The 16109-nt window shown below is 47.4% G+C and overlaps 1 protein-coding gene across 1 annotated transcript in view; it reads left to right on the top strand.

Annotated features, from left to right (window-relative positions):
• The window catches only part of LOC115403257 (adenylate cyclase type 5-like), a 55463-nt gene that overhangs the window by 19795 nt on the left and 19559 nt on the right, over window positions 1-16109 (top strand). The window contains exon 4 of the mRNA XM_030112116.1: window positions 1882-2040. Coding sequence (XP_029967976.1) covers window positions 1882-2040 — 159 coding nt within the window. The remainder of the gene's footprint in view (window positions 1-1881; window positions 2041-16109) is intronic.

Consider the following 16109-nt stretch of genomic DNA (forward strand, 5'->3'; position numbering starts at 1 on the left):
ACTCCTACTCCGGTCATACAAAGACCGGACGGCCCTTAACAAGGGGCCCCGGACTCCGTATTCCCGGAGCACCCCCACAAGACACCACGAGGGACACGGTCGAATGCCTTCTCCAAATCCACAAAACACATGTGGACTGGTTGGGCAAACTCCCACGAACCCTCGAGCACCCTATGGAGGGTATAGAGCTGGTCCACTGTTCCACGACCAGGACGAAAACCGCATTGTTCCTCCTGGATCCGAGGTTCGACTATCGGTCGGATCCTCCTCTCCAGTACCCTGGAATAGACTTTCCCGGGGAGGCTGAGGAGTGTAATCCCCCTATAGTTGGAGCACACCCTCCGGTCCCCCTTTTTAAACAGGGGGACCACCACCCCGGTCTGCCAATCCAGAGGCACCGTCCCCGACCGCCACGCGATGTTGCAGAGACGTGTCAACCAAGACAGTCCCTGCACATCCAGAGACTTAAGGTACTCAGGCCGAATCTCGTCCACACCCGGTGCCTTGCCACCGAGGAGCTTACCAACCACCTCAGTGACTTCAGCTTGGGTGATGGACGAGTCCACCTCTGAGACCTCAGCCTCTGCTTCCTCCACGGAAGACGTGGCGGCAGGATTGAGGAGGTCCTCAAAGTATTCCTTCCACCGTCCAATAATATCCCCAGTTGAGGTCAGCAGCTCCCCACCTCCACTGTAAACAGTGTTGGCGGAGACCTGCTTTCCCCTCCTGAGGCGCCGGACGATTTGCCAGAATTCGAGCACAGGGGTGTCCATAAGTGCACTGGCACCAGGACACCCTAGGTCAGAGGTCGATGATCGACTTTGTTGTCGTGTCATCTGACCTCCGGCCGCGTGTTTTGGACACTCGGGTGAAGAGAGGGGCAGAGCTGTCGACCGATCACCACCTGGTGGTGAGTTGGATTCGCTGGCGGAGGAGGAAACCGGACAGACTTGGCAGACCCAAACGTGTTGTGAGGGTCTGCTGGGAATGTCTGGCGGAACCCTCTGTCAGCATGGCTTTCAACTCCCACCTCCGGGAGAGCTTCTCTCATGTCCCGAGGGAGGCTGGGGACATTGAGTCCGAGTGGACCATGTTCTCCACCTCCATTGTCGAAGCAGCTGCTCGGAGCTGTGGTCGTAAGGTCTCTGGTGCCTGTCGTGGCGGCAACCCCCGAACCCGGTGGTGGACACCGGAAGTAAGGGCTGCCGTCAAGCTGAAGAAGGAGTCCTATCGAGCCTTGCTGGCTCATGGGACTCCCGAAGCAGCTGACGGGTACCGGCAGGCCAAGCGAACTGCAGCCCGAGCAGTTGTGGAGGCAAAAACTCGGGTCTGGGAGGAGTTCGGGGAGGCCATGGAGGAGGACTATCGGTCGGCCTCGAAGAAATTCTGGCAAAGTATTATTATATTAGTAAAAATGAAGAATACACAATAAGACTTTGGATTTCATGTACATGTTTGATAGAAAGTATCCAGAATTCAATGAGTTGAAACTTCTGCTACCTTTTAAATAGAGACTCAAATAAAAACAGGTTTATTTGTACAGTTTTTGTTATTTCACTTTCTTTTTCCACTCTATATTCAGGTGACTGCTTTGAGATTCATGTGTTTGGAATTCCAATAGATCAACCAGTTTGTGGTTTTAAAATAAGGAATAGCTTCAACACTGAATTCAACCAATACTGAATGAAACATACACGAAAACATGATTTTTTTTATAAACCTATGAATAAAACAGTTCTTGTTTTTTTCTTGCATCACAGAAATGAGTTAAGTAAGTGATGTATGTTCATTTATATACACATATATATATATATATATGATATATATATATATATATATACATATATATACGTGTGTGTGTGTGTGTCTGTGTGTGTTCAGTTCACCTGCAGCAGTGTGGACCTGCGGAGCTGCATCACAGCTGAGCTCAACATCAGCCTGGACAGCGTGAGTCCATGTCACGCTCACTTCCTCAACTACAGCCTGGACGCTGAGCAGCCGCCCTGCGGAGACGGCGCCCTGGTCTGCAGATTCCCCGAGGTGCCACCTGTTGTGTGTGTGTGTGTGTGGTGTGTGTGTGTGTGTGTGTGTGTGTAATAAATCATTTTTTGTTTTTTAGTTTGTTCCAGCAATAAATGAAAATTTTAAAGCATGAAACATGAAATTCAGAAATTGCAGATTTTGGAAACTGGAGTGTTCATTCAACTAAACTCAACTTCATATATATATTTATATATATATATATATATATATATATATATATATATATATATATATATATATATATATATATATATATATATATACATATATCAAACTAAAAGTAGCAGTTTTTCTCTGTTTTGCTTACCATATTCACATTTATTTATCTTGAACTAAAGACCTTTAAAACAGTAGTGTTACATTAAAACAATTTTAAAAATCCCACATTGCACAAATACCCCTCCCCCTGGACGTGCCACCTTAAAGGTCCCATATTATGCTAAGTTTCAGCAAGTTCCAATGGGTCTCAGAGGTCCAATACCAGTCTATCTTATGTTTTTTGCCTAAAAATCCAGTTTTTTCCTGGACTTCAGCCAGCCTGAAGTCCCCTCTCCTGAGCTCTGCTGAGAACAGGCTGTTTCTGGTCTGTAGCTTTACGAGGGGGGACCCAAAAGTTCCCGGACTGTAGTTATAACTTTTATTTTTTAATCTTCGCAATTATTTGAAACTGTCACCTTCAAAATCCTCTCCTTAGGCTTGAATACAACGCTGCACTCGAGATGTTCACTGTTCAGAAGAGTCGCCATGACCGTGCGTAACTGTGCCGGAAAGATAGAACTTCGATTTTCCCTCCCCCGCCTGTACGCCTGTCTTACCTTTCCGCTGCCGCTCCAGTTTCATCTTTGACAACAAAAAGCAGTCGCCTGGGGCCAGATCAGGTGAATATGGCGGTGGGGAGGCTGGCTGGTCACGGTTTTAGTCCAAAAATATGCTTTACCCACAACATTTGGTGCTATTTCTGTGCGTAACGGGGCGTCCTGTGGTCTGCTGTCTGTTATGATGAGGCCATTTCCGGGAGCCTTCATCTCACTGCTTCTAATAACCGCCTGAGGATGATCAGTCTGGATCTCTACAATACTCCCATCACATCTGCAATGTCATCAAAAGTCCTGCGTGGATCTACCAGGACGTCTTCTTCAGTTTTTGTGACGTTTTCCTTTGTTCTGGAAGTGGATTGTTGTCCTCTGCGTGCCTGGTCTTCCTGATGTAATCTGATTACTCTTAAAGGGCCCAAACCACTCAGACACCCTAAGCATCCTTCTTAAAGAATGTCTGCAACATGGTGAGTGTTTCTGCCGCTGTTTTCCCAATAAAAAACAAAATGTTTTGACAGAGCGCATATCAGTGGATATCCGCCATCTTGAAAAATCGAAGAGCGGGGTGTCACTCTGTCAACATACACAATGACTGTCAGCTGACCGCATCACGGGGGAAGACCAAACCTGGCACAGTTATGCATGAGGTTATCCTGGAGCGACATCTAGTGGCCAAAGGCGGAACTTCATTGTATTTTTTTATTAATAGAATCAGTCTGGAAACTTTTGGGTCCCCCCTCGTACATTCTAATGAGCTTCTCTGACCACGCCTCCTCCACACCATATATGGCAGAGGGCGTGGCTCTCGCTCTGGTATCAGGCTGTAATGTTGACACACGCAGAGCCGGCATGTCTGCTACGAACTCTGTGGTTCAGCCGTACCAGTTTGAGCCAGAGTCTGACCCAGAAGGAGAGGCCCCTGAAGAAATCCAAACTCTGCGGCTGCAGCAGGACGTTTCTGAACGGTAAGTTCTAGATAGTATGTGTCCCTGATATTTTTCTTTTTACTTTGTTTGTGTGTGTTGTTGCACAGTAACTTATGCAGCTAGGTCACGTTAGCTCCTGCTAACGGTTACATCTCCGCTGTCGTCTCGTTACTTGGAGCTCTTTTGTTTAATGAGCACGATTGTGAAAAGCTGATAGTTATCTCTCATGACTGTATTCTTGCAGATTACGGAGAAAAGGTGTCGTCAGAGGACTGTTAAAGCCTCTGCTGTCTGTTGACAAAGAAGGCCAGAAAAAGTCTTGTTTGTGATGTTTTGAGCAGAGTCGTTTGTCATCACAGTTCCCTGCCGTTTCTTTTTCACATCCTTATGCACTAATTTAGCGTAAATATGACCGTATCAATAATCTTTTAGTCAGTTTTCATAATTGGAGTCGGTGCACAGTGTTGTGTAAGCTACACTGTTCTCCATGTCCACATTAGTCACATGCTATAAATGAGATGTTTCTTGCACCTGAAGTGGCTTTAGGCTCAGGTTACTTCTGATCCACCTCTGCTTGTTCACTCATTTTTTGTTGAAATGTTCACTTTTGTCATTGGACAGGTGCAGCTGTGGAAACTGTGCTACCATGCCCACAGAAGCTGAGAATATCTGCTGTTTGGAGATACCACAGGTAGCTTCATCTATACCCAAACTGAAAATAATGTGTCTTGATGAGGCTCCATGTTACATTTACAGTATAAAATACAGTCCATACATTTACCTTCTGTAACTCCCTGTAGGTCACCAGACGGCTGCGGGAGGTGGAGGAGCTGCCGTCCTGTATGGTGGACCATCCTGGGTTGGAGCCTGTTTGCCTCAGTGTGTACTCTCTGCAGAAAGCCTGCCAGATGTATGGTGCTGACGATGGTCCTTCACGGCTGAGAGGAATACACCAGTATGTTATGCTTTGTATCTACATCAAAGATGTAGTCTTACTTTGCTTCAGTGAGCATAATCTTACAATTGTAACAAAACGTGATGAATGTGAATTGATTTAGCTTTTTTAAAACTGCATATTTCTTCCAAAAGCCGTTGGTCTGTGCATCATTCATGTAATCACAGAGTCACTTCTGTAGACAAGCATTTATAGACATCACACACTTTACATATGACCATAACACGGGGCCAGCCTATGACTGGCAGTGACCTCCTCTGTCAGGCCGCTGAACTGTGCAGTCAGGTCCTCTGGAACGGGGATGGCCAGGACTGCCTCTGTGTGTGGAGCCGGATCCTTGAAGATTTCTTCAAAAATGAGGTCCATCATCTCAGCAACATACCCTGTTTCAGAAAAGACAAGCACAAAGAAACTGTTGTTTTTGTTTTGTTTTTTAATTTTACAATGACAGAGTTGTTTCCTAAATACGTCCTGGTGTTTGACACTTTATCTGATTTACTGTTTTCACAAGGTTGTTTTTGGTGTGTTGAAGGTTCTTTCCAAAACATATGTTTCGGTTGAAAAAATTAATAAAAGAATATGACACTTACGGAATGTTGGTCCTGTCTTTAGTTGTTTTCTCTGCATCCTCCCTTCATGGCCTTTGGAAAGTGGACCTTGAAGAGGGGCACACCTTCGTTTTGGCTTGTGGTCGGTTGGCGTTTTCATTATAACACATGGCAGCCAGGTAGAGTCTGGAAGTACAGGAAAGAGAAAATCAAAGATGTTAACGCTGACAGACACTTTTCGCTAGACACTCACACAATTTCTATGTAACCAGTTTATTTTACCTTTAATTTCAGTGAAATATAAAAACCTGGAGAGGCTGCCCTCATGTCGCCACAACGATTACTTTGTCGTCCTGACGGAGCCGCTGCAGCATCACATCCTGCAGTGTCTTCCAGTGGCGAATGACTGCAGGCTCAATGAAGGATCTGGCACGCCGGCGAAACGGGTCATATTGTCATAGTTAGAACCATGTTGACAGAGTCAAAGGAAATGTCACAGAGTTTGAATGGTCATAGGTGGAGTCCTGCCCTTTTGAAGATGCCACTGAAGAGGTGTCCTGTAATGGATCTGAATCCAGCTCCTGCTCCTCGTCCAGGTCGAGACGAGATCTCTCTGAAGGTCTCTTTACTGGTGTTGATGATACATAAAAAGGATCTGTAGTGGATGTCCCAACACCAACATCCTGGCAGGACACCGTAGCCTGGACACCTGTGAAAAAATACAATTTTTACTAAAGGAAGTCTTTCCATGACACATAAAGACAGTAATACATTACATTATAGGTGAATAGTATTATAACAGGTAAATGATTACTAACTTCATCAATAGTAAATGAACTACTCATGGTTTGGATTCGTATACACAGGCCAGAGGTTATTTTTCCTACCTTGACATGTTTCGGCTGCAGCTGCAGCCTTCCTCAGAAGTGTCACGTGATGTTGTCTAGTCGGCTGATTTATACAGGTTTTGGCGCCAGCTTCCTACTGGGTGCAGTAGGATGACAGCGCCATCTGCAGCCCGACTTCTTCAGTACTGTGTCCCAGGTATGGGAAAGTTGATAGCCCCCTCTGCCCGGTTCACAGTCTGGGGGGCGTTTCCGGATCTCGATGGCCTCCCTGGTCCAGCGGTGGTACTTGTTGCTTTCCGTGCCGATGATCTGGGCATGGTCCCAGTCCATGAGGTGGTTTTCCCTCTAAAGTGATCGGAAATGGCAGACTTCAGCTGTTCCTGCTCTGCCTGTCGTTTGGAGGAGCGTGTGCACGCTTTAGATGTTTCTTTTTCACATTCAGTGCGATGTTCTTTGGTCCTGATGTTGAAGGCTCTGCCAGTCTCCCCGATGTAGGATTTGTTGCACGACAATCAAGGTATTTCGTAAATGATATTGCATTTGTGTTGTGGCTCTATTTTGTCCTTGGGATGTACTAGTAACTGCTGTAGTTCAACCTGTGGTTTTACTGGGGTGCTGAAGTTGTGCTTCTTCATGGCCCGTTGTATTCTCTCTGTGATCCCTCTGATGTATGGAAGTGTCACCATGGCCCTGTTTGGTTTCTCAGTTTGTTTAGTTGTTGTTCTCTTTTTTGAGTCTCTGTTTCGTTTTGCTTGTTGGCGGCCTTTGTTTATGGCCCACATCGGATAGTTGCACTTTCGTAGTGCTTTTATGATGTGTTGTTCCTCCTCCTTTCTGTCTTCTTCCTGTGTGATTCGTTTTGTGTGTTCGAAAAGGGTTCTTACGACTGGAAGTTTGTGGTTAATGGGATGTTCTGACGTCCAGAGGAGGTATTGATCTGTGTGAGCGGGTTTCCGGTATATGTGGATTTTAATGCTGCCATCTTCCAGGTGTTTTATGTCCAGGTCCAGGAAATGTATAGTGCCGTCTGTTTCCTCTTCGTGGGTGAACTTGATGTTGTTTGTGTCATCCAGTGTGTTGAGATGATCCGTGAGTTCTTGTGTGTGTCCTTTCCTTGTTATTTCCAAAATGTCATCCACGTACCTCTTCCAGAGGGAAAGGCTGCAGTGTGGTGGGACTGTTTTGAGGGCCCGGGCTTCAAGGTCTTCCATGAAGAAGCCGCTCATTATGGCAGACAGCAGACCCCCCATTGCGAACCCCTCCTTCTGCCTGTAGATGGTACCCCGATACTGGAAGTAGGTGGAGGTGGAGACGAATTCCAGGAGCCTTGTGATGTCCTCGACAGTGAGTGGGTCCTTCTTTTAATGATTTGTCCTCCTTGAGGCGATTATGTACGATGTGTATTGTGACGTTTATGGGAGTTTTTGTGAATAAAGAAACCACATCATGTGAGATAAATATTTCATCTTTTTGAATTGTTATATCCTTCAGTTCCTGGGCCAGTTGCTTGGCATTTTTACAGTGTTGGTCTGTGAGGCCAAGGAGTGGTTTTATGAGGTCAACCAGTGCTTCAGACAGATTGTACGTCACGGACCCGATGCTATCCACAATGGGTCTCAGCGGTGTTCCAGGTTTGTGTATCTTGGGGGTTCCATAGGAGTGATGCTTGCTGTGGGGATGAGATGATTGTATGTCTCCTTACTTATTTTTTCTTCATTGAGAAGGGGTTTGAGTAGTGATTTCAGGGCCTTCTTTTTGTCTTCAGTTGGGTCTTTCTTTAGAATTTCATATGTGTTGGAATCTTGTAGCATAGTATCCATTTGCTTTTCATAGTGCTCCGTGTTCATTATTACTGTGGCTCTCCCCTTGTCTGCTGGTAATATGGTGATGCTCTTGTCTTTGGCGAGTGTTTGTGCTGCTTTCACCTCCTCCTTAGTCATATTGGCTGGTGGTCGCTTTGCGGATTTTAAAATGCCTGCTACTTCGTTTCGTAGTTCTGACTTTTTCCCCTGGTCTTCTATTGATTTGCACGCTATTTCAGTAGCTAAAATATAATCCTCGTACGGAATTTTAGCGGGTGTGATGGCAGAGTTCAGACCCCGGGCTAAAACGCTTTGCTCCGTGGTGGTTAAAGAGCGACTGGAGATGTTATGCACCCACTTCCTGGATGCTACGTCGTGCGCGTTACGTTCCCTGGCTTGTTTATTTTGGATTAGTGTTTCTAATTTCCTAACTTGGCGATGTTTGGCTTCTGCGAACTGCCATTCGTGTGCGTGCTTCAGATGTGTTTCTATCAGCTTGTATGTGTCCTTGTCCATATTGTATGTCTGTCTGAAATGTGCCGTTTTTTGTGCTAGTGACAAGTTGATTTCTTTCACCTTGTTTGCCGTGCAGCGGATCCTTTCCTGTAGCAATGCACTTTGCGCTCTCCTCACGATTCTGTCCGCGTTCTGCGTTGGTATGGGGTTCTTTAAATCCAGGCTTGATGGTATGATGCCTTCGTCTCGGCACCGCAGGTTGAATCTCAGGTGATTCCGGAAACGCGCTCTCTTCTGTTCCAGCTGTTCCATGCAGCGGAACTCTTTGACACAAGTTTGTCCATGATTCGTTCTTAGTAGTCCGATCAGGTTCATTAGGCCTTTTTTTGTATTCATGGTTTGGATTCGTATACACAGGCCAGAGGTTATTTTGCCTACCTTGACATGTTTCGGCTGCCAAGCTGCAGCCTTCCTCAGAAGTGTCACGTGATGTTGTCTGGTTGGCTGATTTATACAGGTTTTGGCGCCAGCTTCGTACTGGGTGCAGTAGGATCCTACTATACAGGTTTTGGCGCCAGCTTCCTACTGGGTGCAGTAGGATCCTACTATACAGGTTTTGGCGCCAGCTTCCTACTGGGTGCAGTAGGATCCTACTGCACCCAGTAGGAAGCTGGCGCCAAAACATGTATAAATCAGCCGACCAGACAACATCACGTGACACTTCTGAGGAAGGCTGCAGCTTGGCAGCCGAAACATGTCAAGGTAGGCAAAATAACCTCTGGCCTGTGTATACGAATCCAAACCATGAATACAAAAAAAGGCCTAATGAACCTTATTGGACTAGTAAATGAACTACACTTGACTACAGACCTTTACGTCTGACATGAGGCTGTAGAGTCCTCCAGGACAGCTGTGTGCCTCCAGAAAGGGTCTCCAGTGGGTCAGTCTGGCATGCAGCATCCCTCGATGCAGGAACATCTGTGGTTGCAGCTGATGTGCTGGCCTGTATACAGGAAACAGAGGTTACACCTGCATCCTCTCAAATACATAGTTACTACAGCAACAAATACTGCAAAAATGACATGTGCACAGCTCCATTACTTCCTGGAGTTCTGACAGCACCTTTATTTGCTGTCTTTCATGACAGGATGAACTGATTCATCCAGGTGTGTCTGACCAGTTCATCCTGTCATGAAAAAGTGGAAATAAAGGTTCTGTCAGAACTTCAGGGAGTAGTGGAGCTGTGCATCTCGACCACTGTATCCCCCCTTTCACTTATTCCCTGTAATTCAACTACTACTACTATCAGGGAACAAAAACTATCGTTAGCATCTTGGTGCTAAGTAAAGGCTAACGCCTGAGGAGGTGTACATTATCACCGTCCGCATCATCCATACATTATCCCTTACGTATACAATGCTCGTTTTACATGAAATATATGTTCATACGGCAATGTTTCCTGCAAGGAAAGAAGTTTGATCGTGGGGGGCGGGGGCGTGTGGTGTCGTTGCTAACGCTGCTAACGGCTAACGCTGCTAACACTGCCGTGTTCGATTGTCGGGGAGTTTTTTTCTCTCTCTCTCTGGTGGAAACCCTGATACATCTTCTCTTCAACGTCCCCTGATATTATTTACCGTTGTGTGTTAAAGTAATATGAGGAGAGGACTCTATGTTAGCAACAGTAACTTACGTTAGCTGCCATGCTAAAACCACTTTCAACAGGCTATAACACTCGGAAGGACGATATAGTAAAGCAACATAACATGGTAAAACTTACAGCTTCCACGTTTGTAGCTTGGTCGCGGACAGTTGGAACCGATCCAGGCTTTAGCTTCAGCTTCTTGGCGAATCCTGATGTAAACTGGCCCTCGTTGTGAAAGCAGTCCGGAGTGAAGTGGTGAGCACACACATACAACTTCTTAGGCGTTCTTGCGGGTGCATCTCCCTCGAAAATGAAATGAATCCGCTGGGCCCTCAAACCCTCAGACAAAGGCGGCAAAAACAGACTGCGGTGCTGGCTAATGCAGCCGACAACAGAGCAGCTGCCGGGCTTCGCATGTTCCTTCGCCATGTTTAGTGAACCGGCAGCGTTTTCCGGGGTGCTGAATAAACATTAGTGTGGGCGGTGTTACCAACCCCGAGGAGGAGCGCTTTGGGTTTATGACGTCATAAACCAGGGAATTTCAAAACGGAGCGTTTGAGCACACATTTTCAGAAAGGTGGAACAAGCAAGAGAAGGAGAGAACGGATTTTTCTCATTTTGGGGGGTTTGTGCACAGGCTCAGGACGCATATTACTGTTACAAAACCATTGTAAAGTGGATTTTGCATAATATGGGACCTTTAAATTTTGGTTGAGTCTGGGCGCCTGCATGATCCCAGGAGCCATGTTGTCTGGGACTTTCTGCCCCTGGTCGGGTCTCCCATAGCAAACAGGTCCTGGGTGACGGGCCAGACTGAGAACAGATCAAAAGCCCCAATGAGAAAAATGAAGCAAGGACCGTGACGTTGCCCGGTATGGCGCAGCTGGGGCCCCACCCTGGAGCCAGGCCTGGGGTTGGGGCTCGCATGCGAGCGCCTGGTGGCCGGGTCCTTGTCCACAGGGCCCGGCCGGGCCCAGCCCAAAGGGACGGCACGGGCCCGGCCTCCGGCAGGCTCACCACCTGTAGAGGGAACTGTAGGGGCTGGGCTTGGGTTATGTGCATTGGGTAGCAGCCGATGGCAGGGTGCCTGGTGACCCGATCCCTGGACACAAAGACTGGCTCTCAGGGCATAGAATGCCTCCTCATTCGGGGAAAGGGATCCTGAGCTTGAGAGGGAAGTTGAGAGGTACTGGCTAGATATAGTCGGGCTCACCTCCACACACAGCCTGGGCTCTGGACCCTAGCCCCTCCAGAAGGGCCCACAATTTGTAATTACAATTTCCACAAAGGTCACAGTTTGTCCTTAACAAACACCATGTTCGAGCACAGGGGTGTCCACAAATGCACCTGGCACCAGGAACCCTAGGTTGGAGGTTTGAGGTTGATCGACTTTGTTGTCGTGTCATCTGACCTCTGACCTCATGTTTTGGACACTCGGGTGAAGAGAGGAGCAGAGCTGTGGACCGATCTCCACCTGGTGGTGAGTTGGATTTGCTGGTGGAGGAGGAACCTGGACAGATGTAGCAGAACCAAACGTGTTGTGAGGGTCTGCTGGGAACGTCTTGCGGAACCCTCTGTCAGCATGGTTTTCAACTCCCACCTCCGGGAGAGCTTCTCCCTGATCCTGAGGGAGGCTGGGGACATTTAGTCCCAGTGGACCATGTTCTCCTCCTCCATTGTCGAAGCAACTGCTCGGAGCTGTGGTCGTAAGATCTCCGGTGCCTGTCGTGGCGGCAACCCCCGAACCCGGCGGTGGAGACAGGAAGTAAGGGCTGCCGTCAAGCTGAAGAAGGAGTCCTATCGAGTCCTGAAGCAGCTGACAGGAACCGACAGATCAAGAGAACTGCAGCCTCAGTGGCTGTGGAGGCAAAAACTGAGGTCTGGAAGAGTTCAGGATGCCATGGAGGAGGACTATTGCCACACTTCAAAGAAATTCTGGCAGGAAAGCAGGTCTCCATCAACACTGCTTACAGTGGAGAAGGAGAACTGCTGGACCTCAAAAGGGGATAGGACTGTGGAAGGAAGACGTCCAGGACGTCCTCAATCCCATCGCCAAGTCTTCCGTGGAGGAAGCAGAGGCTGAGGTCTCAGAGGTGGACTGAGGTCTGAGGTCTCAGAGGTGGACTGAGGTCTGAGGTCTCAGAGGTGGACTGAGGTCTGAGGTCTCAGAGGTGGACTCGTCATTCACCCAAGCTGAAGTCACCGAGGTGGTCAGTCAGCTCCTCGGTGGCATCGCACCGGGGTGGATGAGATTCACCCTGACGACCTTAAGGGCCAATTCTAATTCCCATCTCAACCCTCAATCTCAACACTCAAGCTCAAAGCTCAATTTGAGGGTCCTTCAAAAATGGGAGTTGAGGGATATAAAGTGACTTGGAAATGGGACACCACTTAAACGCAGTTACGCCCTTAGACTGAAGAGGGCAGCACTATATCAGATGAATCGCAGCACTAAGCGACGTAGAAAAAGAAAGTAAACCTGGAAATAAACAAGAAAAACAATGCTGATGGAAACTCCAGCTGTGTGGGCTTTGGGAATCTTTTTAAGACTGTGTCTAGAAAGAAGAAAAGCGGTGTGAAGGAGAAGACTCTTCAGTAGGGATGGGACGAGATCTCGCGAGATCGAAATGCCGCGAGAGTTCTCTTCCACGCTTTGAACGAGATTGAGTACGTTTATATGCAGGCAATAACTCTTTATTAACTGGAATATTGACGGAATAATACATTACATGGCGCACAGCCATATAAACACGGGAAAAACCCTGAATATGCTCAGATTCATATTTAAAAACCTGGTCGAAAGGGACATGAAATACTGTTCTGCGCATGTTCTATCCGCAAGGAATCTTGGTCTTTTGAGTACACGAACTACTTGTGATACAGTTTAATTGATACGACGTAAAGAAAATATGCGGAAATGATTGTTCAGTTCTTCTCTTTTATTGAAAAAACGGTGCATCGCCTCATTGAACATTTGACCACTTCTTGCCGGCTCACACTCTTTTTCTAACAACATGCAGAGAGCCTGCAGCCTGCAGCCTTCTTCCTCTGTGGTGTCTGTGTTAAATAAGGTTGAACATGCAAACAGCACACCTAGTGGCATGAAGTGCAAATGCAGTCATGACGTCGTCTGTGCACCGTGGTTTGAATGGGGATAGGTGAACTAGGCGGCCACCGGGGGGGGGCGCCGTGGCCGTACAAAGGGCGCCCCGACGCACCATGTTCCATGTGAGCACTGCTCTGCGCCGCTCCGACGCTACATGTGAATACCGCTCTGCCCCCCACAGCTCAGCACCAACCCCCCCCCCCCCCCCCCCCCCCCCCCCCGTCTCGATCTCGTGGACTCAGTCTCGTGAGACATCTCGTCCCGTGGGATTTGTGTCTCGTCCCACCCCTACTCTTCAGACACATGGCATGTTTTGGTTGAACACGCGCAATGCATTCTGGATATCCCTTACCACCAAGGGTAGTCTGTAGTCTGGGAAAATCTCAACATTGAGGGACATAACCGCCCTCAAACTCATCCCTTTGCTCAAAATATTTGAGAATTGGGACAAGACTTGACTCGCAGGAGCGCACATTTTTAAGATTGAGGGTTGAGATTGAGGGTTAAAGGGGAGAATTGGAATTGGCCCTAAGTCTCTGGATGTGCAGGGACTGTCTTGGTTGAGACATCTCTGTAACATTGCACAGCGGTCGGGGACGGTGCCTCTGGATTGGCAGACTGGGGTGGTGGTCCCCCTGTTTAAAAAGGAGGACTGGAGGGTGTGCTCCAACTATAGGGGGATTACACTCCTCAGCCTCCCTGGGAAAGTCTATTCCAGGGTACTGGAGAGGAGGATTCCACCAATAGTCGAACCTGTGATCCAGGAGGAACAATGTGGTTTTGGTCCTGGTCCTGGAACCCTGAACCAGCTCTAGATCCTCCATAGGGTGCTCAAGGGCTTGTGGGAGATCGCCCACCCAGTCCACTTTTTTTTACTTGGAGAAGGCGTTCGACCGCGTCCCTCGTGGTGTCTTGTCGGATGGCTTCAGGAATACAGAGTCCGTGGCCCCTTGTTCAGGGCCGTCCGGTCTCTGTATGACCAAAGTAGGAGTCTGGTCCGCATTGCCGGCAGTAAGTCGGACCTGTTCCCGGTGCACGTTGGACTCTGGCAAGGCTGCCCTTTGTCACCGGTTCTGTTCAGAATCTTTATGGACAGAATTTCAAGGTGCCAGGGGCCGGAGGCGGTCCGGTTTGGGAACCACAGGATTTCAACTTTGCTTGTTGCAAATGATGTTGTGCCTGACTGTTTCATGAAACCTGGACCAGCATGCACTGGACGGTTTGCAGCCGAGTGTGAGGCGACGGGGATGAGGATCGGCACCTCCAAATCCAAGGCCATGGTCCTCGACCAAAAGAAGGTGGTCTGCCCTCTCCAACAATTTGCGGAGTTCTTCAGGTGAAGGACCTGACATTTATCCTGAAACACATCAGTTAAAGTGATTCTCTGAATGATCCCAATGCTGGAAAAACTTTTTTCCACAACGATACACTTCATGTTGTTAGGTTAAAATGTGTAAGGACCAACTTGACCATTCATGTGACAAATGACCATGTTTCTTCAGCTTGGTGATTTCTTTCTTCCTGCTTCTAATCAATCTATTGCAGTCACTGAAGAAACACATTGTGCTTATTTTTTTTAGCTCATTCAGGTTTTTCAGTTTAACAGTACATAAAATGTGCATCATTTTTTCATGAAAGCTTTGAATGGACTTACTGTCAGTGAGTGAGTGATTGAACAGATGATTGAATAGAAGCCAGGATCACTGCAGACGGAAACCTGCAACACGGGATTACAGTCCAAATCATAGGGGTTAGGGTTAGGGTCCACCCAAGGGTGGAAAGCTGTTTGTACTTTGAAGCCATAGATTGTGACATTCATTCATTCATCCATTCATCCATTCACTCATTCATTCCTGTATGTTCTTATTTAGTACATGAAAAATCTATCAAATGGACAAAAATAGAATTTCATGCAACACATACTCCATCGTAGTTTATTGTAGGAGTAAATGTTGTTGTAATTGTTGGCTGTGCTCACTGAGGCCAGGCCTCATGAGGTGCTTTAAAGCAAACACTCTTCAAGTAACACACAGTAATAAAACAAACTAGACAATGCCCACGCAAATTGTGGTTTTGTGTCTGCAACCTGTTGCCGAGTCTGTGTGTGTGTGTGTGTGTGTGTGTGTGTGTTTGTATAGCTCCTCCATACTCCTGCTGTGAGCTGAGAGCAGCCAGCTGCGCTGCTGTTGCCATGGAAACGAGCTGCAGTCTCCAGCCATGACAGTGAATCAGCAGTTTTTCACGCAGTGCGCAGGGTTGAAGAAATGGTGTTTCTCGGGGACCGAGAGGCGAAATTGAAAAAAAAAATTTTTAGAGTCACTGTACGAGGTGGGACCAAAAAGTTTCCGGACTGATTCTATTAATAAAAAAATACAATGAAGTTCCGCCTTTGGCCACTAGATGTCGCTCCAGGATAACCTCATGCATAACTGTGCCAGGTTTGGTCTTCCCCCGTGATGCGGTCAGCTGACAGTCACTGTTTGTGTTGACAGAGTTACACCCCGCTCTTCGGTTTTTCAAGATGGCGGATATCCACTGATATGCGCTCTGTCAAAACATTTTGGTTTTTATTGGGAAAACAGCGGCAGAAACACTCACCATGTTGCAGACATTCTTTAAGAGGGATTCTTCGGGTGTCTGAGTGGTTTGGGCCCTTTAAGAGTAATCAGATTACATCACAAAGACCAGGCACGCAGAGGACAACAATCCACTTCCAGAACAGAGGAAAACGTCACAAAAACTGAAGAAGACGTCCTGGTAGATCCACGCAGGACTTTTGATGACATTGCAGATCTGATGGGAGTATTGTAGAGATCCAGACTGATGATCCTCAGGAGGTTACTAGAAGCAGTGAGATGAAGGCTCCCGGAAATGGCCGCATCATCGCAGACAGCAGACCACAGGACGCCCCGTTACGCACAGAAATAGCACCAAATGTTGTGGGTAAAGCATATTTTTGGACTAAAAC

Source organism: Salarias fasciatus, chromosome 16 (assembly GCF_902148845.1).
Source record: "Salarias fasciatus chromosome 16, fSalaFa1.1, whole genome shotgun sequence".
NCBI lineage: Eukaryota > Metazoa > Chordata > Actinopteri > Blenniiformes > Blenniidae > Salarias > Salarias fasciatus.